Source organism: Malus domestica, chromosome 11 (assembly GCF_042453785.1).
Source record: "Malus domestica chromosome 11, GDT2T_hap1".
NCBI classification, from domain to species: Eukaryota; Viridiplantae; Streptophyta; class Magnoliopsida; order Rosales; family Rosaceae; genus Malus; species Malus domestica.
Genome location: NC_091671.1, coordinates 37,758,936 through 37,783,914, shown reverse-complemented (window position 1 = coordinate 37,783,914; position 24,979 = coordinate 37,758,936). Strand labels below are relative to the sequence as shown.

Genomic DNA, 24,979 nt, shown 5'->3' with positions numbered 1-24,979 from the left:
TTCCACGGATATGGAACGAGTTGTTCCAGAGGGGAGGCGGAACGAAAATTCACCCAAAATTCGTCATGTGGAACAGCGCGTTCCACCCGTTTTAGGCGCACCAAACGTGGGACGGAACGCCTCGTCCCACTCCATTCTGTCCCGTCCCACGTACCAAATGATACCTCATGGAACACAGGGTTGTCATCAATGTGCATGGCTGCCTGATTATCGCACATAAGGAACATATGAGTAAAACTAGGGAACCCTAAGTTTGAAAGAAGCCCTTTAAGCCAAATTAGTTCACAGGCAGTATTAGCTGCCATGGCTTTATATTCTGCCTTTGCGCTAGATCGAGCAATGTCCTGTTGCTTTTTGCTCTTCTATGTGATGAGATTTCCACCAACAAATGTACAATAGCCTGTGGTAGATTTCCTATCAATTGCATTTCCTGCCCAGTCTGCATTTGTGTAACCACTAATGTCAGTAGACTGATTGTTGTGCATGATAATTCCTCACCATATGGAAACCCTTGAGGTAGCGCAATATTTTCTTGACAATGCTAAGGTGATCCACAGTGGGATAGTGCATAAATTGACTAGCCAAGCTCATTGCATATGTGATATCTGAACGCGTGATGGTGAGGTATATTAGCTTCCCCACCAAGCCTTGATAGTAGCTCACATCATGCATGGCTTCTCCATCGATGTTGAGCTTCAGTTTACAATCAACGGGGGTGATAGCAGGTTTGCAGTCTAGTATTTTGGCTTCTTGAAGTAGGTCCAATACGTATTTTCGTTGATGTAGAAACAATCCATTTGAAGATGTTGCCATTTCAATGCCCAAAAAATACTTTAACTTTCTCAAATCTTTGATATCAAAGGTTTGATGTAAGGAGAGCTTCAGTGCTTCAATCTCAACGGCACTATCTCCAGTGATGATAAGATCATCAACGTAGATAAGAACCACCAACTTTTCACTAGTGTCGGTTCTTACAAATAATGAAGAATCAACATTACTTCGCAGGAAACCAGCCTTCTCTAGTACAGAACTAAGCTTGGCGTACCAAGCTCGTGAGGATTGTTTCAATTCATATATTGCCTTGTGTAATTTACAAACCATATTGCCTTCAATATGATTATACCCCGGGGGGGCTGCATATACACTTCTTCCTATAACTCTCTGTGAAGTAAAGCTTTCTTCACGTCCATTTGGTAAATGAACCATCCACCATTGAATGCTACCGAGAGTAGAACCCTTACTGAGTTCATCTTGGTCACTGGTGCAAACGTTTCCTTATAATTTACTCCAAATGTTTGAGTGAAACCTCGAGCAACAAGCCTAGCCTTGTGTCTCTTGATTGAACCATCAGCTTTGAACTTGGTCTTGTAAATCCAATGGCTTCCAACAACCTTTTTCCCTGGAGATAGTTGGACCAAGCTCCAGTGTGATTCTTTTCCAGTGCACGAAGCTCTTTTGTCATGGCTTGGTTCCATTGTGTAAGTAAAGATGCTTCTTGAAAATTTCTTGGCTCACAATGCTTATCAATTTCACAGAGAAAAGCAGCATGAGTTGTAGAGAGCCCACGAAGACTGATACTTTCAGTGATAGGATGCCGTGAGGAATACGTTACGTAGTCCTGAAACCTAGCTAGAGGTTTTCTGGTTCAATGAGGATTTCTCTTAACCCTTTGAGGCTCTGTAGAAGATTGGGAAAGATCTAAGTGAGACTCCATGTCTTTCTCACTGCAAGTTTGATCCCTGGAAGTGATTACGTCAGTTGTACTCTTTTGCGCTCTGGAATCATAATGGCTAGTCTCTCTTCAACACTTGATGATTGAAGTTTTAAAGAAGTGGAAACATATCAACTAGTTTCTCCCCTTGACTTGTATGAGTGAAATAAGGACAATCTTCTTTGAACTTCATATCTCTTGATACTAGACACTTCTTAGTGACTAGATTGAAGCATTTGTATCTCTTTTGGGCAGAAGAGTAACCCAAAAACACACACTTGGTTGCCCTGACATCTAGTTTGTCACGATTCAAAGTTTGGATGTGAACAAAGCAAACACAACCAAATACCTTGAGGTGTGTCAAATCAATTTGCCTACCCTTGAGTACTTCATAGGGAGATTTAAACCCTAGCACACGACTTGGAAGTATGTTGATGAGGTAAGTGGCAGTGGAGATAGTAAACGACCAAATTTTTTTAGGGACATTCATGTGTATCATGAGAGCATGAGTCGTCTCCAAGAGATCTCTATTTTTCCTTTCGGCTACTCCATTTTGTTGGGAGGTCCTTACACAGCTGGTTTGATGGACGATACCTTGAGAACTTATGTATTGAAGAATGTTGTTGGATAGAAATTCAGTGTCGTTATCTGATCTTAAAAATATTTGATTGAAATTGTGTTTTAACATGCATATGAAAATTCTTGAAAATGGTTGGAACTTCACTATTTGATTTCACAAGATATAAAAAAACTCACTCGAGAGAAGTCATCAACAAATAAGACAAAGTACTTAAATCCTTCCATTTCATTTTTTGGTCCCCATACATTAATGTGCACCATTTCAAAAGGTTTACTTGTCCTAGACACTGAATTGCCAAAAGGCAGTCTAGCAAATTTTGAAAAATGACAAGTATCATATGTAAGCTATGATTTACAAAAGTTTGGGAACAGTTTTGACAAGACGACCTCAGAGGGGTGAGCTAATCTCTTATGCCAAAGTTGGTTTTTATCAATGGACTATGATTGAGCTTGAGTAAAAATGGATTCTTGCACAAGTAGTAAAGTCCATTTATGAAGACTGTTAATGCATAAAACCGGAGGTCTTGGTACAACGTAAATCCGACCGTGAATCTGCATGAAATGTAAATAACACAAGATGTATCGTGGTTCACCCCAAGGTTTGGGCTACGTCCACACTGATTGTATTGTATTTCTCTGAGAGGATAGAGAGGGAGAGGGTGAGAGTTTCTGAGGGTGAGAGAGGGGATCTCAGGCTTAGGAATTGGCCTCATCATTTTATAGAATAATGACTCTTCACTTATTACATATTTGCCCCTTCCTTTATTACATAATTACATTTAAGTTCCTCGAGTATTTATACGAGGTCTAAATACGATGCCCTATATATGATATAAACAGTAGTCCCCCAAGTCTTCAGTCAAGAGAGTCTTTTGGCTGGAGACTTGAAATTCAGTCCATGTGTGGGCCGAAGTAACTAGATGTCATCTTGAGCTGATACTTGATATGAGGTGGTGCTCAAAGTGAAATGATGCTCAACTATAAGTAGCACATGTTGCGAGGCTGCTCGGCTTGTGGCGTCGAATGTGAGGGAGTCCCTTTTATAGAATAAGGGCTCGCGCCTCAATACATAAATGATGGGCTAGAGTTGATGCTCGTGGCGATATGGTTGCTCAGTAGGCGGCGATGCTCTTTAATGGTGGTGATGGAGTTTCTTTTATAGAATAAGGGCTCGCTTATCAATACATAAGTGATGGGTTAAGAGTGATGCTGGCGGCGAGGCGGTTGCTCAGCTGGCGGCGTTGCTCTCTAATGAAGGTGAGGGAGTTCGTTTTATAAAATAAGGGCTCGCTCCTCAGTATATGAATAATGGGTGCTCTCTAATGAAAGTGAGGGAGTCCCTTTTATATAATAAGGGCTCGCTCCTCAATACATAAATAATGGGCTAAGTCCCCCAAGTATTTTTCATGAGGCCCAGTTGAGGCCCAATATATGGTGTATAGTGTAGTCCCCTAAGTCTTCGGTCAATAGAGTCTGTTGGCTGGAGACTTCAAATTGAATCCATGTATGGGCCGAAGTGGCGGTTGTTCGGAGGTGGTATTTGTATACCCTGCACTGAGGCTTTGAAGCTAGAGCTCTGTAAATGAAGCTTTCGAAGCTAGAGCTTTTGTAAATTAAGCTTTTGAAGCTAGAGCTCTGTAAATGAAGCTTTTGAAGCTGATTGACATGAGTGATGCTCATGAATATTTATGTTGATTGACATGAGTGATGCTCATAGATGTTGTCATGAGTGATGCTCATGAATGTTTATGTATGAATGACATGAGTAATGCTCATGTATAATTTGGAGTACTGGGCGTACTTTTGATCACCTGGTTGGTGGCATGAAGGAGAGTACGGGTTGTACATTTCATCACCTGGTTGTGTCATGAATGGCTAGTTGCCAAATGATATTAGAGTACGGGTTGTACATTTCATCACCTGGTTGGTGGCATGAATGGCTAGTTGCCAAATGATATTAGAGTACGGGTTGTACATCTCATCACCTGGTTGGTGGTAATAGCGGCAGGTTGCCGAATAATTTTGGAGTAATGGGCATACTTTTGATCACCTGGTTGGTGGTACTAGTGGCAGGTTGCCGAATAATGTTGGAGTTCCGAGCGTACTTTTGATCACCTGGTTGGTGATAATAGATGGGCTGGCTCTTTTGGGCATATGGGCCTTCGCCCTCCATATGACATTGCAGCCCATTATTTTGGGCTTGCAGTTTTTTTTTTTAATTACTCCCTCTAATGAGGTTTATACAGATGTCTCCGAAAGATAAAATAAATTACATCATTTTGGTGTGATGTTTATTCCCTGCTTTTATAGTGTCCCCATGTGCCTCCATTTTGCTTTTATTTTTCTTTCTTTTGGCAGATGACAGACAAGGGAATAATCTTTTGCTTTTGCTTTCATTTTTCTCAGCTTTCTGCAATTTTCTCCGAGGCTGATCGAGTAGTGGGTGGCCATGCTTTCTGCTTTTATTATTCTGTTGCCGCTCATTTCTACTCATTTCTTCCCTTTTTCTTTTTCTTTTTCTTTTTCTTTTTCTCTTGCGTTGTCCCCCATGTATTCCCCCATGATTCTTCCTTCCGTTCAAATGATTCTCCTATCTGGCCTCCACCTGCATGCTCACCTCCCTCACGTGCACTCGACACCTTCAGCAATCTCTGCACGATCCTCGACACGTACTTGCCGTCCTCGCATATCTTTCCCCGCCCTTCTTTCGTCGATGACACAGTTTCTAGCAACTTGGACATCAGCTTCGTTGCTCCTAAATGGACCAATCTAACATTCACTATCTTGCGAACTAGGTAATCTTGGAAAGGGAATCGAAGAAGGAAGATGGTTCGGTATAGGCGTCCAAGCGGTGGATTAGGTGGCAGATTTGGTCCTTGGGCAGTGGTGGTTGGAAGGGTGAAGAGGGTGGCGAGGAGGAGGTGGAGTTGCGTGAGGGGAGGCGCAAAACAGGGCAGGTGTTGTTGTCGTCGTCGACGTTGTAAACTTCCATGATGGTGGGGATAGATCTGCAGGCGGTCCTGAAGAAGTCGAAAACTCGGTGCCGGAGACGCAGGTGAAAGAATCCCGAGCAAGAAGAAGACGGAGCCGGAGCTTGAGACGGAGTGGGTCCACCGAATCGGAAAGCTGTCGGTCCGACTTGGAGTCATCGTCCTAGTCTTGTCGCCGTCGCTCATTGTTGCGGATTCTGCTCTGTTAAGACTTGTGGACAACCAACCCTCTTCAGTCATGGTCTCCATCTCATTGAACCCTTCAAGAAGCCTTTCTTGTTTCTTGTAATATTCTTCAACCCTGTACTTTTTTCTGGGGGCGCAGAGGTGACGGAAAGCGAAACGACTTCGTCCTCTTACTAGCTTCTAGAAGCTTCTTGGTGAGATTACCAGTACCGGGACCGATCTCGAGGATGACATCGGTGGAATTGATGCCAAAGTGAACAAGAGAGAGGGAAAGATAATGCTTGAGCTTGTCCAAAATAAACAAGGAGGCATTTCTGGATATAGTGGACAGAGAGCATGACGAGGTCAGTGGGTGCCAAGTATAATGGCTGCTGTGATTCCTCTGAGACATGGTGTGGAATGATAAAACACTCTGATATGTGTTTGACGCTTTGAGAGTTCATCTTCTTCAATAACCTATTGGATAAGTAATTGCTCTGGCTTTTTGTCTAGAGTGATGGCAGACTTAATGGAGTGTTTATTTGGAGAGATTTTCAGTAAAGAGGGAGTCTTGCGAAGGTTTTTTTGTGATTTTGCAGATTCACGGCGGAGGTGAAAAAATGAAAGAGAACCGACATAACTTTTCGTATCGTTTCCCACAGACGGCGCCAAATGTTGATGCATAAAACCGGAGGTCTTGGTACAACGTAAATCCGACCGTGAATCTGCATGAAATGTAAATAACACAAGATGTGTCGTGGTTCACCCCAAGGTTTGGGCTACGTCCACACTGATTGTATTGTATTTCTCTGAGAGGATAGAGAGGGAGAAGGTGAGAGCTTCTGAGGGTGAGAGAGGGGATCTCAGGCCTAGGAATTAGCCTCCTCTAATTGTGAGGGTGAGGGGTCATTTTATAGAATAAGGACTCCTCACTTATTACATATTTGCCCCTCCTTTATTACATAATTACATTTAAGTCCCTCGGGTATTTATACGAGGTCTAAATACGAGGCCTTAAATATGGTATAAACAAAGACCTCTTCACCAATCATCTTCATGGTGAGAACATCCTAAAACATCACATTATTTGGTAAGAAAATGGCATGACAATTTAGGGTGTTTATGATCTTTCCAATTGACAAAAGTTGAAAAGGAAAGGTTAGTACATATAAGGCAGTAGAAGGCTTTCTATGTGAGAGCGAGCAAGTTGATTTCTCCTTTACCTAAAACTAAGACATTATTTCCATTTGCAACAGGCACATGTGAAGGACTTGAAAAAGGTTTAAAGTTATGCAAGTTTGTGACTTTGTTTGTCATGTGATCAATGGCGCCTGAATAAATTATCCAACAAATTTTTCAACACTAGTTAATAAGGCAGTAGTGAAAGCTTTAGGTATACCTAGTGCTTCATCCTGTGGTACTATCTCATTTCCAGTGAGGAAGCTGGCAAACTGTCCTAACATAGCTGTGTGATTGCCCTCTTCATTTCCTTGACCATGTGAGGCTCATCTGTGTCCCTTACTTTGTAGGAAAGCTACAAATTCATTAATAAGTGACAATGGATTTGCAGTGAACTCCATAGATCCTTGTGGAGTGGTAGGAGGATGAGCATTAGCAAGTTGTGCCTTGTAGTGGGGTTGCTGAGAGGACCTTGGTATCATTTTTCCATCTTTGCTAAACTTAGGCTTGAGTTCAGGATGAAGTTCCCAACATTTTTCTTCCACATGCCCAACACCATTGCAATATTTGCATTTTAGGTGTGTATTTCTACCCTTGTACACTTTGACCTCTGAGTTCTTGTAACTTGAACCGTATGCATGAGTCTTAGTCAATCTCAAGCTGTGTTGAACATTCATCACCTTCTTCCTCACTTCTTCTCATTGAATAATGGCCCATACATTGTTGATGGTGGGCAGTTCTTGACTCATCAAGATGTGACTCCTTAAATCCTCGTACTCAGAGCTCAAACTCCCTAGCAGCTAGTAAATTCTATCTTCCTTAGCTCGTTTTAGGAGGATGGTAAGGTCTGTGGTGTGTGGGAGATAGACATCCATCTCATTCCACATGGTTTTGAGGCTTCCAAGATGTTGAACAAATGTTTTCCCTTCTTGTTGAACACTAGCAATGTCCTTCTTCAGTTGGAAAACACGTGAATAGTTGTTTTGATTTCCATACATATCCTTTAAGGCTTTCCAGATATCATGTGAGGAATTGGAGTAGCTAAAAATCTCAGCAACATATTTCTCCATGATGTTGAGCAGTAAGGACATGACAAGTTGGTCTTTGCACAACCATGCATCGTATGTGGAAGAATAATTATCTGGAGCTTCCATGCTTCCATTTACAAACCCTAACTTTCCTTTGCCTCCAAGAGCTAGCAAAACAGCTCGAGACCAAGGAAGGTAATTGAACTCGTTCAATAGAATTGAACACATATGTTGATTGGTGTTAACCTCAATATCTGAGAAATTTGAGGAGATACTATGCTGGGTTTCATCTTCACGGTTCATTGAACTTTCTTCAGCCATGGTTTAGGATTTGAATAAAAGTCGCAGCAGTAAGAGTGAGCAGAGATAGGTTACCAAAGAACCTGCTTTGATGCCATGTTGATTTTCTGGTTCAAATTGTAATGTATTTCATGAGTATCAATGTACAAGAGACCAAATATATAAGAGAGAAGAGAGAAGAATGAGAGTTGGCTGCAAGCTACCAAAGGAAACGCTAGTGATCGGGTAAACCAAAGGGAACCCTAGTGATTAGGTAAATATAGGCCTAGTCTAATCCTTAAATCAAGAAATTACACCAAACACTAGGTTAAGCCACTAATAAGTCAATTTCCTTAAATCAAGGGAAGATGGCTGTTTTACAAGTTTAGGATATAATGATGGCCTTGATAGCTAACCCTTGGAACCGAGAGTCTTTAAGGTTATACTTCAACATCGACCTATGCATTCTTGTAGATCTCCTTCAAAAATCACACTTACAAGTTCAATACATGGAATCTCATCTTGGAACTAATTATGTTACACCATAATAATCCACATCTTAGGTAATGTTTGGATCATTAGGGTACATGCATGCTTCGGGAATGACCATTCCATTGTTTTGGTTCACTTGTATAATTTGGAAATGAGCGTTCCAAATTTACAAATTCACTCGGGCCTAGGACTCCAAGCCCCGGGCATTAACTCCAAGCCTCAAAAACTCAAACCTGGACCCGCCACTCAGGACCCAAAATCCAAGCTAGGGATCTAGGACATAAACCCCGAGTGCTGAGTCCCAAACCTAAAGCTTGGGGCTCTAGTTTGGGCTTGAGCCCTTAGTTCACACCTAAAGCTCTGAGCTCAGGTACCAGACTTCTTGGCCTAGTCCCCGAGCTCTGGAACCTGGACCTTAATTCTCGAGCCAAACCCAAAACTTACAGTCTAATTGGGAAACATTCCCACATTGACTGTACGCGCCTCACGCGCGGCGATTTGTCCCTCACAAGGAGGGTTTTTGTTAGGGTTTTTTTGGCTGGTCCTGAGCTGCCGCAGATCTTCCATATCCCCACCGACTCCGTCGAAACCCGCGTGGACTTGTGGGATCTTCGAGTTTACTCTCCTGTAAGCAAATCTGAGGCCTGATGGAGTCAAGTTGGATTGGGTGCTGGGTCTGACTGACAATCTCTGTGCGCCAGATCCCTGGCCCTTCGCTACTGTTACCACACCTCCGGGTAATTGCTCTTTCTTTGTGTCGCTGTCAGCTGGTAAAATGCTTTTGGTGTGCATCAACTGGGCAATGGGATATTGTGCTGGATCTGCCTAGATTCCGCTTCGTGCGGATTTGGGTCGGTGATTTTCGGAATTGGGGCTGCGTGTCTGAAATCTTGATATCAGTAGAATCTACTGGTGTAGTAAGAAGGGCCCACGTTAAGGGGTTCCGGCGGGGTATTCCTATGAGTAAGACAGGTGAGATGGATGAATTGGGGAATCGTTTTGGGTCCAAGTTGCGGCTGTCTGAGAAGGAGCTTGGGGGTGTCAACATTGAAAGAAATGATGTAAAAAGGGCTTTACTGGGGTTCCAATACACCATGATTGCTGAAGTGCTGACCTGCAAGGAGGTGAAGGGCGAAGTGTTTATTGACTGTTTCATGTCCTTGTGGCGAGGCAGGGATGGAGTCTCCATCAGAGACATTGGGGATCGCAGATTCCTTGCCAGATTTGCCAGCCAACGTGATATACAGAGAGTCTTGGATGTTGAGCAACCCTGGGTCTTTAAACAGGATTTGGTCATGGTAGCTGACAGATCAGAGCCTGGGCTAAATAAATGGACGCCACTCAACCTGGGCACATTCTGGACCCAAATCCACAATGTTCCTGTTCTGAACATGAGGAAAGCGGTCGCAGAAACTATCGGGGGATTGATTGGGACCGTGCGTAAGGTCGATAAATCAGGGAGTCGGGATTGCATTGGTAGATTCCTTCGAGTGAAGGTTAGATTCAATGTCCGGGAACCCCTCATGCGGGGAACTTTTGTTAACTTTCCAGACGAAGGGAAAGTTTGGGTTGACTTCAAATACGAAGCTCTACCGAAGTACTGTCTAAACTGTGGATTACTTGGACATACCACCAGCACTTGTAAACCCTCAAAGAAAGGCGAAGAGTCTGATTGTATGATCAGTGAGGAGAATGACGAAGAATGGGCATTTCGTGGGTTGGACGCTACTACAGACCTACGGGGAAATTTATTAGGGAATGCCTCACGCAGTAGAACTTCTTTTGGCTCAAATGGTGGGCGACGAAGCTCAGAAAGTTACAAACAGGAACGGAGTGAAGAGGCATATGGTGGGTGGAGATCTGGAAGATCATCAGCTGGATCCGGCATGGGAGGCCAAACACCTTTTAGTGGCTCTAAAACCCCGAGTGGGAACATCTGTCTCTCTACGATGGTGGAAGAGGTGACTGACACGGCTATATCGCCCAACAAGCCTAAATGGTCCACTAACAAACAACGTACTGGAGAATCCAAGGCAAATGATAGACTTCAAACTAAACGGGAGGAAGAGGAAGGTGCGCGAATGGCAAGGGAAGCTGCTTTCGACGCCGGATTAATTGGACCTGGAGGAGTTCTTGCTACTGGAGCGGAACATGTGGTGCTGTTCGAACTCCAAGAGGAGGACATCACGAACAAGACTCTGGAGACGCCTCCTGGGCACAGTCAAGGTATCGACCTTAACTCCTTTCCGAACCAGGTAGAGGACTTAGACAGAGGCACTCTTACAAGAGAGGAAGTCAATATCAGGGAGGGGGACCAAGGAAATAACTCGGATAACAACAAGGAGGTGAACGATGACCCATTCGAATTAGCTCCCATCATCGAAGCTGTGATGAAAGAACAGAGTGGGAAGAAACGAGGGCGTCACGAGGGAGACAGTTTCACGTCCAACCCACAATGGGAACCAAGGAAGAACCGGCCAAGGAAAAACCTTATTCCAGAGGTGGATGAGACCAGCCTAGATGGGTCTCCTAAGAATCCATGAAGCTAATCGTTTGGAACTGCCAGGGTATCGGGGGTGACCTGACAGTTGACAATTTGTTGGAACAGAACCGGCGTCATACCCCCGACATAGTGATCCTGCTTGAAACGAAAAACAAAAGCAGTCGCTATGAGTTTCTAAAAAGAAGGTTAGATATGAATTTTATGTTCGCTGTGGAGCCAAAAGGCATCGGTGGCGGACTCTGTGTCCTCTGGAAAGATGAGTCACAAATCATGCTTGTAAAATCAGAGGAGTTCATGATTGAAGTCAAGGTTTGGGATGCAACCATCAACCACCACTGGAGACTTTTTGCCATTTACGCCAGTACGGATGAACGGAGACGAATGGAGCAATGGAAGAATCTCAGCAAGAGGATCAATTATGATGATAACCATTGCCTCCTCATTGGTGATTTCAACGACATCTTGTGCAACGATGAGAAGGAAGGCGGCAACATAAGGTCTATCTCCAGTTTGAGGGATTTCAGAGATTTCGTGGCGAGGAACGAGCTTCTGGACTTGGGTTTTGAAGGCTACCCATTCACTTGGAGGAACAATCGTGACTCACTTCCCATCCAACAGAGGTTGGATCGCGGGCTTGCTACCCCAGGTTGGTCCGATCTCTACCCTGACACCACAATCAAGCACGTCACCCTCGACGGATCTGATCACGTAATGCTGATCCTCTTCACTGAAAAAATGAGGGTGTGGAGATGACGGAAATTCGCCTTTGACTCACGGTGGAGCAAAATGGAAGACTGTCGCGACCGTGTGTCCAGAGACTGGAAATGTATTTCGGGAGGCTCCCATGCCTTTCGTTTATGTGAAAAAATGAAAACACTAAGAAGGAGCTTAAAGGAGTGGTATAGAGGCAAGGGTAGAAACTCTAAGAAGGTTATTGACCAACTGAAGGTGGAGATCCGGAGGGCTTATGAGTCCAATCAGTTTGCTTCCGACCAAATAAAGATAAAGGAGAAAGAATTACGAGCTGCTTACAAGGAAGAAGAAGCCTACTGGAAATTGAAATCCAGAATTCAATGGTTAAAAAAGGGTGAAAAGAACACTAAATTCTTTCATGCACAAACTGTGAGAAGAAGAAAGCACAATAAGATCAAAGGGCTAGAGGACCATCACGGAGTTTGGCACGAGGATGAAAAGGAAATCTGTGATATTGCTTCTTCCTACTTTACTGGCTTGTTTCAATCCTCTAGGCCGAGTCATATTGGAGAGATAACGGAGTGCATGGAGAATAGAGTTAGTAATGATGACAACCGGCTTCTGACGGCTCCGATCACAGACAGTGAAATTATGGAGGCAGCCTTCCAAATTCCACCTACGAGAGTCCCGGGGCCCGACGGCTTCACCGGATGTTTCTATAAGGATCATTGGGAGATTGTGGGTAAGGATGTGACTTTGGTTGTCAATGCCTTCTGGCACTCGGGGAAACTGTTGAGGAAGCTAAACCACACCAATTTGGTTCTCATCCCAAAGGTGAAATGTCCAAAGAGTATGGCGCAATTCAGGCCTATTGCGCTATGCAACGTTATTTATAAGATCATTGCCAAGATATTGACTAACAGGCTAAAGTCTGTGATGCCGAAAATAATTGGAGAATATCAATCCGCTTTCATTGCTGGGAAACAAATACAAGACAACATCCTAGTGGTGCATGAAATTTTTCACTCTCTGCTTCACCAAAAGAAAGGGAACCAAGAAGGAATGGCCATAAAGTTGGACATGGCCAAAGCGTACGACCGGGTGGAATGGAACTTCCTTCTTTCCATGATGGTCAAATTGGGTTTTACGCCTATGTTCTGCGATCATATAAAGGAATGCATCTCTTCTGTCTCCTTCAGTATTCTCATTAATGGTTCTCCGACGGGCCATATCCATCTTGAGAGGGGGCTTCGACAAGGTGACCCATTATCCCCTTTTCTGTTTCTCTTATGTACCGAAGGATTCTCTTCGCTAATCAGAAGAAGCATGGAACGCGGATCCCTACACGGTATCAAGCTGACACCAAGTGGTAACCCCCTATCCCACCTCTTCTTTGCGGATGACTCTGTGCTTTTTGGGCACGCCACTGTGGAGGAGGCTCAAGGGATGGTGGATGTTCTGAATGTTTATGCAAATGGCTCGGGGCAGAACATAAATCTGGACAAGAGCTCTCTTTTATTTGGATCCACAACATCGAAAAGAAATAAGAAGAAAATTGGGGAAACTTTGGGCATCCACTGTAGGATGGGCTTTGGGAAATACCTAGGGCTACAATCTGATTTTGGCATGTCCAAAAAAGTAGTGTTTGCTGAGGTCCGGGATAAGATTGAGGCTAGACTAGCGGGATGGTCTGAGCAATTCCTGTCCCATGCCGGCAAAGAGGTCCTCGTTAAGGCGGTAGCCATGGCACTGCCCAACTACGCCATGAGTTGTTTTAAGCTCCCCATCGGGGTTTGCAGGGATGTGGAGAGGGCTATACGGAATTATTGGTGGAGAGGAAATGACCAAAAGAAGGGAGTTCACTGGATCTCATGGGATCGATTAATGAGGCACAAAAAGTTGGGCGGACTTGGCTTTAAAGACATACAATGTTTCAATCTTGCTTTCCTGGCTAAGATCGGTTGGAGAATTGTCCAGAACCCGTCGTCTTTCTTAGCCTCTGTGCTAAGAGAAAAATACTTCCCGGAGAAAACCTTTAGGGAGGCAGGAAAGGGTAAAAACACATCGTGGGGATGGAAAGGTATCTTCGAAGCTCGAAGGGTGCTTCAACATGGAATCAGGTGGCGGGTGGGAGATGGCACTAAGATTAACATCCGGGACGACCCGTGGTTCCCGAAACCCACCACCTTTTTGGTAAAGCCGAGAGACTGCCTGCAAGAAACTATGGTTAATGATTTGATTGAGCCCAACTCCAGGTCATGGAAGAGTGAAGTCATCCTGCAAGGCTTCAGTTCGGAGGATACAAAACACATACTTAGCATCCCCTTAAGTAAATTTGGCTGCTGTGATAGACTTGTGTGGCACCACACCGTCGATGGAAGCTACTCGGTTAAAACCGGTTACGGGGTTGCTGTTAGTTTACTGGAGAACGGAGCTTTGGGAAAAAAATGGCGATGAGTCCCTAGCATGCACCATAACACCAATCAGGTTTGGAAAGGTATTTGGAACCTTCAAGTTCCCAACAAAATCAAGTTCTTCATATGGAGATGCTGTAATAATGCCCTTGCTGTTCGTCACAATCTAAAAAGACAACATATGCGGATCGACAATGTCTGCGGGGTATGCAACTTGGTTGACGAATCTGAAAATCACCTATTTTTTAAATGTGACCTCAGCCACCGCCTCTGGTTTTGTTCCCCACTACATCTCAACTCCATTGAATTGATCGGTGCTGATTTTTTAGATAGCTGGAATATCTTCTGCACTAGTATTAAAGATAGAGAGGACGCAGAGGCTATCATGCAAGAATTTGCGTTTGGGCTTTGGCGGATATGGAAAAACAGAAATGATGTGGTGTTCAAAGGGTCACACTGCCAACCAAATGAAATCCTAACTGTTTGGAGGAAGAACATCGGTGAGTACAGGGAAGCTATGAATCATGGTTCTTTGGATGAGGGTGCAGTACGGCCCCTAAAATCTCCTCCGATGATGCCTGTTCTATGGGAAAAGCCGCAGTTTGGAACTTTCAAGCTCAATACCGACGCATCCTGGTGCAGTGCGTCCTTCAGAGCCGGAGCGGGATGGGTTATCAGAGATTTCGCTGGCATTCTCCATGCGGCGGGAGGCTCGGGCACCAGCACTTTCCACTGCGCGGCTGCTGCAGAGGCACATGCTATCCGTACAGGTTTGCAATACTGTACTGAATACGGATTTGAGAATGTCTTTGTGGAAGCAGATGCAAAAACTGTCATTCTGATGATCAATAAGGGGACTGCCCCTAACTGTAGCTTTGAATGCATTCTTGGCGATATTGAGGTACTAGCCCGGAGACTAACGTCTCTGACGTTTGGCTTTGTGCCTAGGGAGCGAAATCGTGCCGCTCACTCTGTGGCTAAGTTTGTCTTTAAGGAAGGCAAGGACTTTGTCTGGGACCATGTTGGCCCTGAATTTCTGTTTAATGTTCTTGTGCAGGATGTAAACATTTCCATTTGTATTTAATATATCTCTATCTTTGGTTTAAAAAAAAAAAACTTACAGTCTAAACCCGAGATGCTTACACATTCCTTTTGAATCTGAGTAACTTCTTGATAGTTTTGAAGAATGGTTCATCTGGAACTGGCATCAACTTCACAATCCAACCAATTGGCCATGATACAGCTGCAATTCCGATACAAGTTACCCATTGCAACAAAGTCAACCTCTCTGTATCTGCAAACTTTTTCAGGAACTCCACCATCACAAATTGAAGAACGATGGTTGTCCCCACAATGCCCATAAACAGTTTGTTCCTGTGAATACCTTTGAATACATTCTGCTTCTCCATGCTCCTTGAGTTGAACTCGTTGAAAATTTGACAGAGTACGAACGTGTTGAAAATCATAGTATCATTCACCGCATCAGTGACATTGAAGATGGAATCGCCACTGAACTGCAAGGTTAAGAGGATGGCTATTTGATATAGAGCTTGGCATAGAAGGTTTCTCCACATAATATTGGTTATGAGCGGTGCACTTCGACCTACAGGCTTCTTCTGCATTAGCTCATCTGTCGGCCGCTCGGTAGCAAGGGCGAGAGCGCCTAGTGTGTCCATGATGAGATTCACCCACAGCAATTGAACAGCTGTTAGGGGAACATCACCAGATGAAACTGCTGCGATAAAGTTAATTACTAGGGCTGCGACGTTAACAGTTAGTTGAAACTGGATGAACTTCTGTATATTGTTATAAACACATCGCCCCCACCTCAAAACTGTGGCCACAGAATTGAAGTTGTCGTCCAAGATGATGATGTCTGAGCTTTCTTTTGCCACCTCAGTACCTTGGATTCCCATGGAAAGTCCTATATCAGCTTCTTTCAGTGCAGGAGCATCATTTGTGCCATCTCCTGTGACTGCAACCACATGTCCTTTCTGCCTCAAACACTGCACCATCAATAGCTTGTCGAACGGGGAAGATCTTGCCATCACGCGAATTTGATTGACCTTTTTCATTCTCTCTTCGTGTGTGTAGTTTCGGAATTCTGCTCCTTCTATCACTTGATCACCATTTGTTGCGTCCTCAGTCTTTAGTATTCCACATTCTGTAGCTATAGCTTTAGCTGTGAAAACATTGTCTCCAGTAATCATTTTGATTTGCACGCCTGCAGACATGCAAATTCTCACAGCATCGGTGACTCCTGCCCGGCATGGATCTTTGAGACCAACTACCCCTAGCAAAAATAATCCATCTTCTTTCAGCTTTGGGTGGGTCTTGTTATCGTCGCTATATTCAATTTCTTTTTCTAAAATTTGAGTATGAGCAAAAGCAATGCACCGGAGGCTTTTAGCTGCCATGGCTTGGATTATATTCTCAATTTTTGACCTCCCTTCTTCATTCAGGGACTTTATAGTTCCGTTGGTTTCATAATAACTCGAGCACATTGCAACTATCATCTCAGCAGCTCCTTTCCAGTGCACATGGATGGTGTTGTCATCCTTCTTTTGTATAAGAACCCCACTTCGTTTCTTATCTGAGTTGAACGTTTCAACATGAAGAATGTCATATCTAGGCTTCAACTTTTCCATGTCCATACCCAAATCCGAAACGGCCCAATAGAGAATTGCTTTCTCTGTTGGACTACCAGAAATTTCAGGTTTTGATCCTAAAAGAGGTATGTAAACACTTCCGGTCGTGTTCAAGCCAACTCCTTGATGAAATAATTCACAAACATTTGGTGTGATTGAATTATCTTTTTCAATTTCTTCTTGGCCAAGACAAAATTTAGTCACTTCCATTTCATTTTTTGTCAAAGTTCCTGTTTTGTCAGTACAAATAACGGTTGCTGATCCCATCGTCTCACAAGCTTGTAGTTTTCTGACCATAGCCTGATCTTTCATCATTCTTTTCATTGAGTAAGCAAGTGTTAATGTGACGGCCAAGGGCAGACCTTCCGGGATTGCCACAACCACAATAGTGACTGCAGCGGAAACAATGCGAACTACTCCGCTCAACACACTATCTATGTCTTTGTTGCTACCACTATACTCCGTATGTCCATACTCATCTTTTGTGTTACCAGTGAAGTAACGAATCAACAAGACCACAAGAACTAGTAAGGCAACTGCAAGGCCCACCTTTCCAATAGAAGAGGTTAGTTTGTCAAGCCTTGCTTGTAATGGTGTTCTTTCATTTGAGTCCTGCGATATTGAGCTCATCATTTCTCCCCATGCGGTGTTCATCCCAACTGATGTGACGAGCATTCGAGCATGGCCATCTACCACCTTTGTACCGGAGAACAGGAAGGGGTTCTCGGTGGAATCAACTTCAACATGGTCACTCTCTCCCGTCATGCTTGACTCGTCCACTTGTAAGGAATACCCATCTAAGAACAATCCGTCTGCAGGTATTTGATCTCCCATGTTCAGAACCACAACATCTCCAACTACAATATCAAAGATGGAGATTTCTTGTCTTTGTCTGTCTCTAAATACCTCAACTTTGATGTTGCTACTGATTTTAGACAACTTGTTGAACTGTAATTCTTGTCTGAAGTTACTGAGAGCTGAGACAACAATGACAATGAATACAGCAACAAAGATGCTCCCTCCCTCGTACCAGCCTTCATCCGCTCCATGCTCTTTGATTCCAAATCCGAGAGAAAGTGCCGCACAGACACATAGGATCAGAATTGTTGTGTCTTTTAAAGCGTCGAGGACAAAGTAGAGCAACCCTTTTGGAGGCTGCCTGTGGTAGGTGTTTGAACCAAAGATTTCACGCCTTCTGTTGACTTCTAACTCATTTCCATGAATTCCATTTTTAGGGTTTGTCCCAAGAGAAGTGGCCACGCCGATAACTCCTCCAGACTCATTTAGAGCAGCCAAGTCTTTATCCTTCACCATTTGTACGAGTCCTGCATGATCAAATTCAATGTTGGGGAGGGAACTACGGCGATCAGTTTCAGTATTGATATCTTGGTGGGCAGTGCTTGGTTTCACGTCCAGTGCAGGGTAAGAATAAGAGTGCAAGATCTCGGGGTCCTTTTTGTAGTTGTTTCTCTTGTTTAGAAGCTCTCTGGGAAGCGAAAGCATTGCCCGAACAGCATATATTGCTGCGTAGGCCATGCGCCATCTCATCTTGGCTCTGGTGAGGGTGGTGGTGGTGATGTCGAGGAGCATTTTTTCATAACCATAAGGCGAATCGTGGCTGCTTAACATAGTTTGTCAGTAGTTAGAACTTTGAAGAGTTCACGGTTAAGTAAATAAAGTCAAGAAGTAAGCCTAGTTCAACAAATTAAAAACTTCATTCTTATGTGTATGTTGCAGTGTTTCTAGGAGTATAATTCTCTCCCTTTTTTTATCTCTCTTCCCTTTCCTCCTTTCCTACTTGAATGGTTATGATTACACAATGTCAACATTGTTCAGAATGAGTCCTACATTGATGGGATGAGAGATATTGCATATGCTTATAAGAAGTTGGACTACTCCTCATATTGTCAATTGGTTTTATAGTGGAACCTTAACTTTCTTCAAACATTTTGTAATTTCTTTATAGAGAGAAAGACAAAAAAGAAAGTGTGAGATGAGGGAGGAAATTGACAAGGATTGTCTGCCCTACCGTGCCCTCCTGTTTTGTGTGGTCACGATTAAGAGGGCAGACAATCCTTGTCTGGAGGAAATGGGAGAAAATCTTACTTTGTTTTTATTATAGCCAAATTCAATCAATCATGTAAAATGTTGCAATATGTGACACGACACCAATGACACGATCTGAACACAATACAAGTATAGAACCCGATGCGTACATGAATAACGTTGTTCTCGCATTGTATTTGTATTTCTCTTGTGAAATGGAAAACTACTCCCTCCAAACTTTTGCTTGGTGGGTCTTTTTCTACGACCCGACTTCTCTGTCCTCTCACTTTTCATACACTCTCATTCCTTTTATTTTGTGCGGTCACGATTAAGTCACGTCAATATTTTATATTGATTTTTTATAGAGATAATAAGATAAAAAGTAATAGTAATATAAAATGTTGACGTGATTTAACCGTGATTATAAAAATAAAAGAGGATAAAAGTGTATGAAAAGTGGAAGGGTAGAGATGCCGGGTCCCTTTTTCTAAGGTCTATCATTCAATTGTGTGGTCAATCACCCTAAATCAAAAGGTTTCTTGTACTACGTGTAATGGCATGAAAAGGGTTGGAAATTTCCCCTCTTGTGGTGGTCCATGGAAGGAAAACTAAACAATAATGGTTGTACCACTATCTCCCTTCTTTATTAAAAGTATGATGGTACACTAATGGTTCTAAGAGTTGAAATTGTCAATTTCTACATGTGAGTACATATTTCAAACCAACGGTAATATAAAAGGACTTGGATTCTCTGCCCTTCCATTTCGGTGCCCTCCCCGTGCCCTCCTGTTTTGTGTGGTCACGGTTAATCCATGCTAACATTTTATATTGTTTTTTATAAAAATAATAAGACAAAAAAAAAATAGTAATATAAAATATTGACGTGATTTAACCGTGACCACACAAACAGGAGGGCACGGGGAGGGCACCGAATTGGGAGGGCAGAGAATCCAAGTCCAATATAAAAATGATGATGCTATTCACACGCCACTTTTTATCTCTCACACTCGCACGTTCTTCTCAATTATCAGCTGTCGGTTCAGATAAATTAAAGAATATCAAAGAACAAAAATTAATAAGAGATGTACAAAAAGTAAAAATGTGTGTGGATATCATCACCTTACAAACAAGTGAAAGATAATTTAGAATGTGTGGTTTCCTATACACTCGCAAGCCTTTCCACAAAAGTCTCATTCTTGCAAAATCCTGAAGTAGGATTATTGAGTTTTTATTAGGCCCACATGACTTGATTCCCTTATTAGTGCGATTACATAGTGAATTGACTTGAATTGAAAGTGAAATATTTGAAATGAAAACACAATCCTCTTTCCTTTTTTTGTTCCAAATAAGTAAACATGTTACGGACAATGATAAACCACCAACTCAATAAGTTTAATATTTAGGTTAATAGGGAAAAGCGTGTTGAAAATTCAGCTTAGTTTTACTTATCGCTCTTCTTGTGAAAATATTAATTTTAATGTTTGATATATGTTGCAAAATTTTTAAGGATACAAATTAAAAATTGAAAATTGAAAGTAGTACCTTTGTGTAGCAGCCGAGTTCTTTTCCCTCACAATTTCTGCAAGTCCAGCATCTTCATGATCATCAAAGTCGACCACAAAACTGTAGCGACCAGTTTCATCGTCTCCATATTTTTTTGTCCTGGATACTATCTTGGGAAGCTCAAGCATGACGTGGACAACACGTAATGCCAAAAAGGCCATCCGCCACCTTCTCTTAGCTCGGAGGCCGGTGTCAAGTTCGTCGAGGAGCGATTTGCCGCAGTGGTAGGCCGAGTCACTGCTGCTTGCCATGTTTTTTTTAGGCCTTAAGAGTTTAGAGTGAAAGAGATTAGTAGTTAGTGAGGAGGAGGAGGAGGAGGAGGAAAACCTAGCTAGTAGATAGGAAAAGAGTTTATTCTAAGGTGCATGGTGAGTTGTTTTTATAGAATATGATGGAAGCATATGTCCATGTACGCACAATAAGCAGCAATCACACGTCTATTTGGTCGATAACAAAATTTTTGCTGCACAATAAAAGGCAAAGTGAACACCACTTGGTTTCTTACAGGAACTTTTGGTAGAGTAACTTAACCTGAGAAGTTTTTACACTGAGTGGAAACATTATGAGGTTGATTGTGACCAAAATACAGGGTTCTTATACTTTCCTGCAAGAAACACATAACTGTAACTTTTTGCATGAATCACTTTTAATTGCTTTTGGAACCCAAAAAAATATCACCAAAAGCGTTTTCAGTCATCTTAAAAGCAATTTCAAATGAGTCATAAAATACATAAAATCTCATATTTTTCTAATAGAGGTCTCATTACGAATAACCTGATTAGACCGCCATTACAAAGTCATTCCTTCTTGCCTTCACAAACTGACACATACTAAAGCGATTCATTTGAAAAAACAAGTTTGTACGTACATGTTAAACTATAATTGACCTGTAAAAAAGAATGCTCATTAGAGTCGGTATTTTTCTTTTGTAATTGCCCTGTGAGATGGAAAGCACTCAATTCTACTTAAATTACAGAACTGCTAGGTTGGTCTTGGGGGAAATTGAAGAAAAAACAATTATTAAACAATGACTTAGGGTCTACACTAAAAGTTATCGACCAAAGTTTTCTAGCTCGATGTAAACGAAATGCCTAAGATTTTTTCAAAGAAATCTGTCAAATAATAATAGAGAATGAAACAACTGGAAAGCTTGTTGGAGTATATAAACCCTAATATTTTTCACACGAGAACCGTTTAGATTGTGAATTGTTATGAATACAATCAAATTGAGACAAACAAGCTGATATTCAAGGTTCTAAAAGGCGCTAGTTGGGCGGCAAGAAGTGATTTAGCGCCTATGTGTCTAGGAGAAGCTAGATGGTTTTTTTAATCTAAATTACCGATCAATAGAGCTCTCTTTGTTAACGAAAAGAGGGTGAAAAAACTATTTAGCCTTCTATCACACCAAAAAAATGATGGCAATAATGTAATTTCACATATCCAAATTTACTGTTTTTTATTGAAACCTCATCTATAGATGATGTTAAGATATATTTAATATTAAAAAATAAAAAAAACTAAAACTAAAACCTCTCACTCTCATCCACGTTCTCTCTTTCCCTCTCTTACTCCAATTTTAAAACAAAAGTTAAAAGTATTCAAACACACAAAGTGTATAGACGTATGCTAGTTTTAATTAGATTTATTATATAATATATAAATAAATGTCTACTCATACTTAGTAAAAATGTATATTTTGTATTGGGATACATAAATTGTAAAATAGAACAACATATAGATTATAAAATATTAAAATATATTCAAAACATAGGGAACAAGCATATAATAAGTGTTCATCCAAATATTTAACAAGTCTTTTACAATTTATTGTAAAAAATAAAATTAAAAAACTAAAAGTTATCTAGTTGCAACCTCAGCAGGTTTAAGCGTCATTTTTTAATTTTCAAACGACTATAAATTAATCGAACGGTAATCAACTGCTCAGCGCCAATGCGACATCTTAGGCAAGGCAAGGCAAGGCAAAAAGCATTGATGTTTTTTTTATATAATATTTTTGTGAATATTTAAAAAGTCCTCAATATAGGGTTTTTTTTCTCACAACTTTATTAATTACTTGGCCCATAAAATGGGAAATGTACGGGTTTGTCGGATGCTCAAATTTGCAGCCTCCTCTAAGTTTGAGCATCCTATTAGCCAAAGGATCTACAAGTGTGCATGTCTTGAACAAATGATATTATTTATACTAAAGAAAAAAAGGTAGGCTAAATTTTACAATGAACTAGTAATAATGTGGTTCAAATTCGACTTTGGCGAGAATCGAACCTAAGATCTCTTATTTACAAGTAAAGAAGAATATCATTGAATTGTAGTACTAAGTGGCGCATGTCTTGGACTCTGTTCAACATAAATTGAAAGAAAACATTGCCAAAATTTGCATCGTAATTTTTGTCCTACCTAACTTTTTGTTAAAATATTGATTTATATTTGTCACTCTATTTTTTAAGATGGTAGTATTAAGTGGCGCATGTCATAGCCTAACAGTCCTGGCTTTTTAAGGTCTTCATTTTAACCTGTAAGGACTAAATGCATATTAACTTCAAAATTATATTAGTTTTGATCCAAATGTTTAAAATGTTTGACAACTTAACATATCAAAATAATTCATTATTCTCTTTCTTCACCAAACTTATCATTTTTTATCTTGAAATTTCGAATGTGCCCAATAATTCTCTTTATACACCCAACAATAACAATAAAATAAAAAAAAAATATATATATATATAATAAAATAAAATAAAAGAATTCAACAATAGGCAACTCTGGCCACCACATTTGTCCAACCCCCAACCACCCCAATCTCTACCCATCCCGAACCCCCCCACCACCATCTTCCCTACCACCCACAACAATTTGAAAATTTGGAGAACCTTACCCCCTAACAACCCAGCATTAAAAGACCCAAAAGACATTCATGACAATGTTTCTTTTGAAAAAAAAATTATGATATTACTAAAATTGTGATTCTCCACATATTACGTACACTCAAGTCCAACATAGTTAGATTCAATTGGTTGATAGTTACTGCGTGGAAGTTTGTGTAGCTAGGGAAAGATCGGGAGAGGGTTAGTGATGGATGAGACCTTAGGGGTTTTCATTGTGGGTGATAGAGAAGGTGGCAGTGGCGATTGGGGAAGAGTAGAAATTGGTGGTGGTTGGGGTTTGGAAATTGGAGAGATGGGGGTGGCCGGAGATTTATGGTGCTAGAATTTTATTTTTTGTTCTTTTTCATTTTAGAGTTGAAAGAGAATTGTTGGACACACTCGAAACTTCAAGATAAAAAATGATAAGTTAGGTGTAGAATAAAGATAAATGAGTTTGAATAAAATTTCTCTGAAATTGTCGCATATTTTAAGCATTTAGATATAGAGAATTGTTATTAGCACTCCAAAAATCACATTTTACACTCTAAACTTTCTATATTAGAAAAGAAAAAGACACTTATGAAGAGTGTAGAATGAAAATTTTGAAGTGCTAATAACATTTATCTAGTTATAAACTAATATAATGTTGCGATTAATATGCATTTGGTTCTCATAGGTCATCAAAATGAAGACTTTAGGAGAGCAGGACTTCATAGTCTAATGGTACGTTCGAATTTGTTGGATGTGTAATGTTAGAGAGACTAAATTTGGAGACAAAATTTACAAACTAAATGATGTATCACTAATAAAAATAAGCACGTTTATCAACGCTTAAGTATTAAATCAATCATCAATTTCTATATCATTTAGTTTTCAAACTTTAATCTCTTTAACATTACTCTTTACATAATACTCAAACTTTGAAGCCTCTACCCGAGAGACCCACAAGTAGGCATTGAAGTTTGATCAACAAAAATCAAAAGCAAACATTGCCGATTTATTTTATGTAGTAGCCAACCTTTTGTTCAAATATTTGAAATTATGACACCAAAAGGTCAGAGGGAAAGGTTGAAGTTCAACATTAAATATCAAGTGTTTAAGCTAATGACAAATTAGAGGAGCCGTTGTAACCAACATCTGTCAGTTTATTTTCGTCCTTGCCTGTTCAACGGTTTTTGAAAAGAATTGCCGCCAAGCAGGACTTGATTCACCCATACTTTTTTTTTTTTTTAATAAACAGTATTATCTATACTCAGGTATGGGAAAGTAGGTTATGCCTCACACTGGATTAGCCATAATGATGTGGTTCAAATTCGTTTTTGGTTAGAATCGAATCTAAGACCTACAAGTAAAGAAGAATATCACTAGATCGTAATACTAAATAACATTTATTTATTTAATTTTTTTTTTCTGTTTTGTAATATGCATAAAATACAACCACCCAATAAAATATACGAATTAGTTTTTTTTTTTTTTGTTGGAATAAAAGAATTAATTTATCACACATTTCGATATGAGGAAATTGTGGCACTAGTCCATCAACTTTAATCCAATTGGAGGAATGGTCCCTTAACTAAAAATCAATTACCATTGGTCCCTCAACTTATCAAAACGTGCAGCTATGGTTCATTTCGTCAACTCTATTAGAACTTTCGTCAAAATAAGTTACGTACCATGCATGTGAGGGTGAATCAATGGGCAAATATGAAAAATCAAATAAGAAAAATTGTATTAATGGTCTCTTAACTTTAATCCAACTAGAGAAACAATTACTCAACTTTAACCAAATTAGAGCAATGATCCCTTA

The 24,979-nt window shown here is 41.1% G+C and overlaps 4 protein-coding genes across 4 annotated transcripts; 2 read left to right on the top strand and 2 right to left on the bottom strand.

Annotated features, from left to right (window-relative positions):
- Positions 1 to 7,424: 7,424 nt before the first annotated feature.
- On the bottom strand, positions 7,425 to 7,973 carry LOC139189557 (uncharacterized). The gene has a single exon (XM_070808533.1). The coding sequence runs from the start codon at positions 7,971 to 7,973 to the stop codon at positions 7,425 to 7,427; it is 549 nt and encodes a 182-aa protein (XP_070664634.1).
- A 2,989-nt stretch (positions 7,974 to 10,962) lies between these two features.
- Positions 10,963 to 11,679, top strand: LOC139189556 (uncharacterized). The gene has a single exon (XM_070808532.1). It carries the CDS (start codon positions 10,963 to 10,965, stop codon positions 11,677 to 11,679), a length of 717 nt encoding a protein of 238 aa, XP_070664633.1.
- Positions 11,680 to 14,214: 2,535 nt separating this feature from the next.
- On the top strand, positions 14,215 to 15,117 carry LOC103448950 (uncharacterized). Its single transcript, XM_008388210.2, has one exon. It carries the CDS (start codon positions 14,215 to 14,217, stop codon positions 15,115 to 15,117), a length of 903 nt encoding a protein of 300 aa, XP_008386432.2.
- LOC103448927 (calcium-transporting ATPase 12, plasma membrane-type-like) lies at positions 15,090 to 20,836 on the bottom strand. The gene is made up of 2 exons (XM_008388188.4): positions 20,270 to 20,836; positions 15,090 to 18,299 (listed from the first exon to the last, which is right to left on the bottom strand). The coding sequence occupies exons 1-2, from the start codon at positions 20,539 to 20,541 to the stop codon at positions 15,173 to 15,175; spliced, it is 3,399 nt and encodes a 1,132-aa protein (XP_008386410.2). The 5' UTR covers positions 20,542 to 20,836; the 3' UTR covers positions 15,090 to 15,172.
- Positions 20,837 to 24,979: the final 4,143 nt, after the last annotated feature.

Excerpts from the sequence above, each read along its gene's own strand:
- LOC139189557 (XM_070808533.1), bottom strand. The coding sequence starts at position 7,973 with ATGGCTGAAGAAAGTTCAATGAACCGTGAAGATGAAACCCAGCATAGT.
- LOC139189556 (XM_070808532.1), top strand. The coding sequence starts at position 10,963 with ATGAAGCTAATCGTTTGGAACTGCCAGGGTATCGGGGGTGACCTGACA.
- LOC103448950 (XM_008388210.2), top strand. The coding sequence starts at position 14,215 with ATGCGGATCGACAATGTCTGCGGGGTATGCAACTTGGTTGACGAATCT.
- LOC103448927 (XM_008388188.4), bottom strand. The coding sequence starts at position 20,541 with ATGGCAAGCAGCAGTGACTCGGCCTACCACTGCGGCAAATCGCTCCTC. Across the intron at positions 18,300-20,269 it reads AACTCGGCTGCTACACAAAG|CCACGATTCGCCTTATGGTT; the intron begins GTACTACTTTCA and ends TATGTTAAGCAG.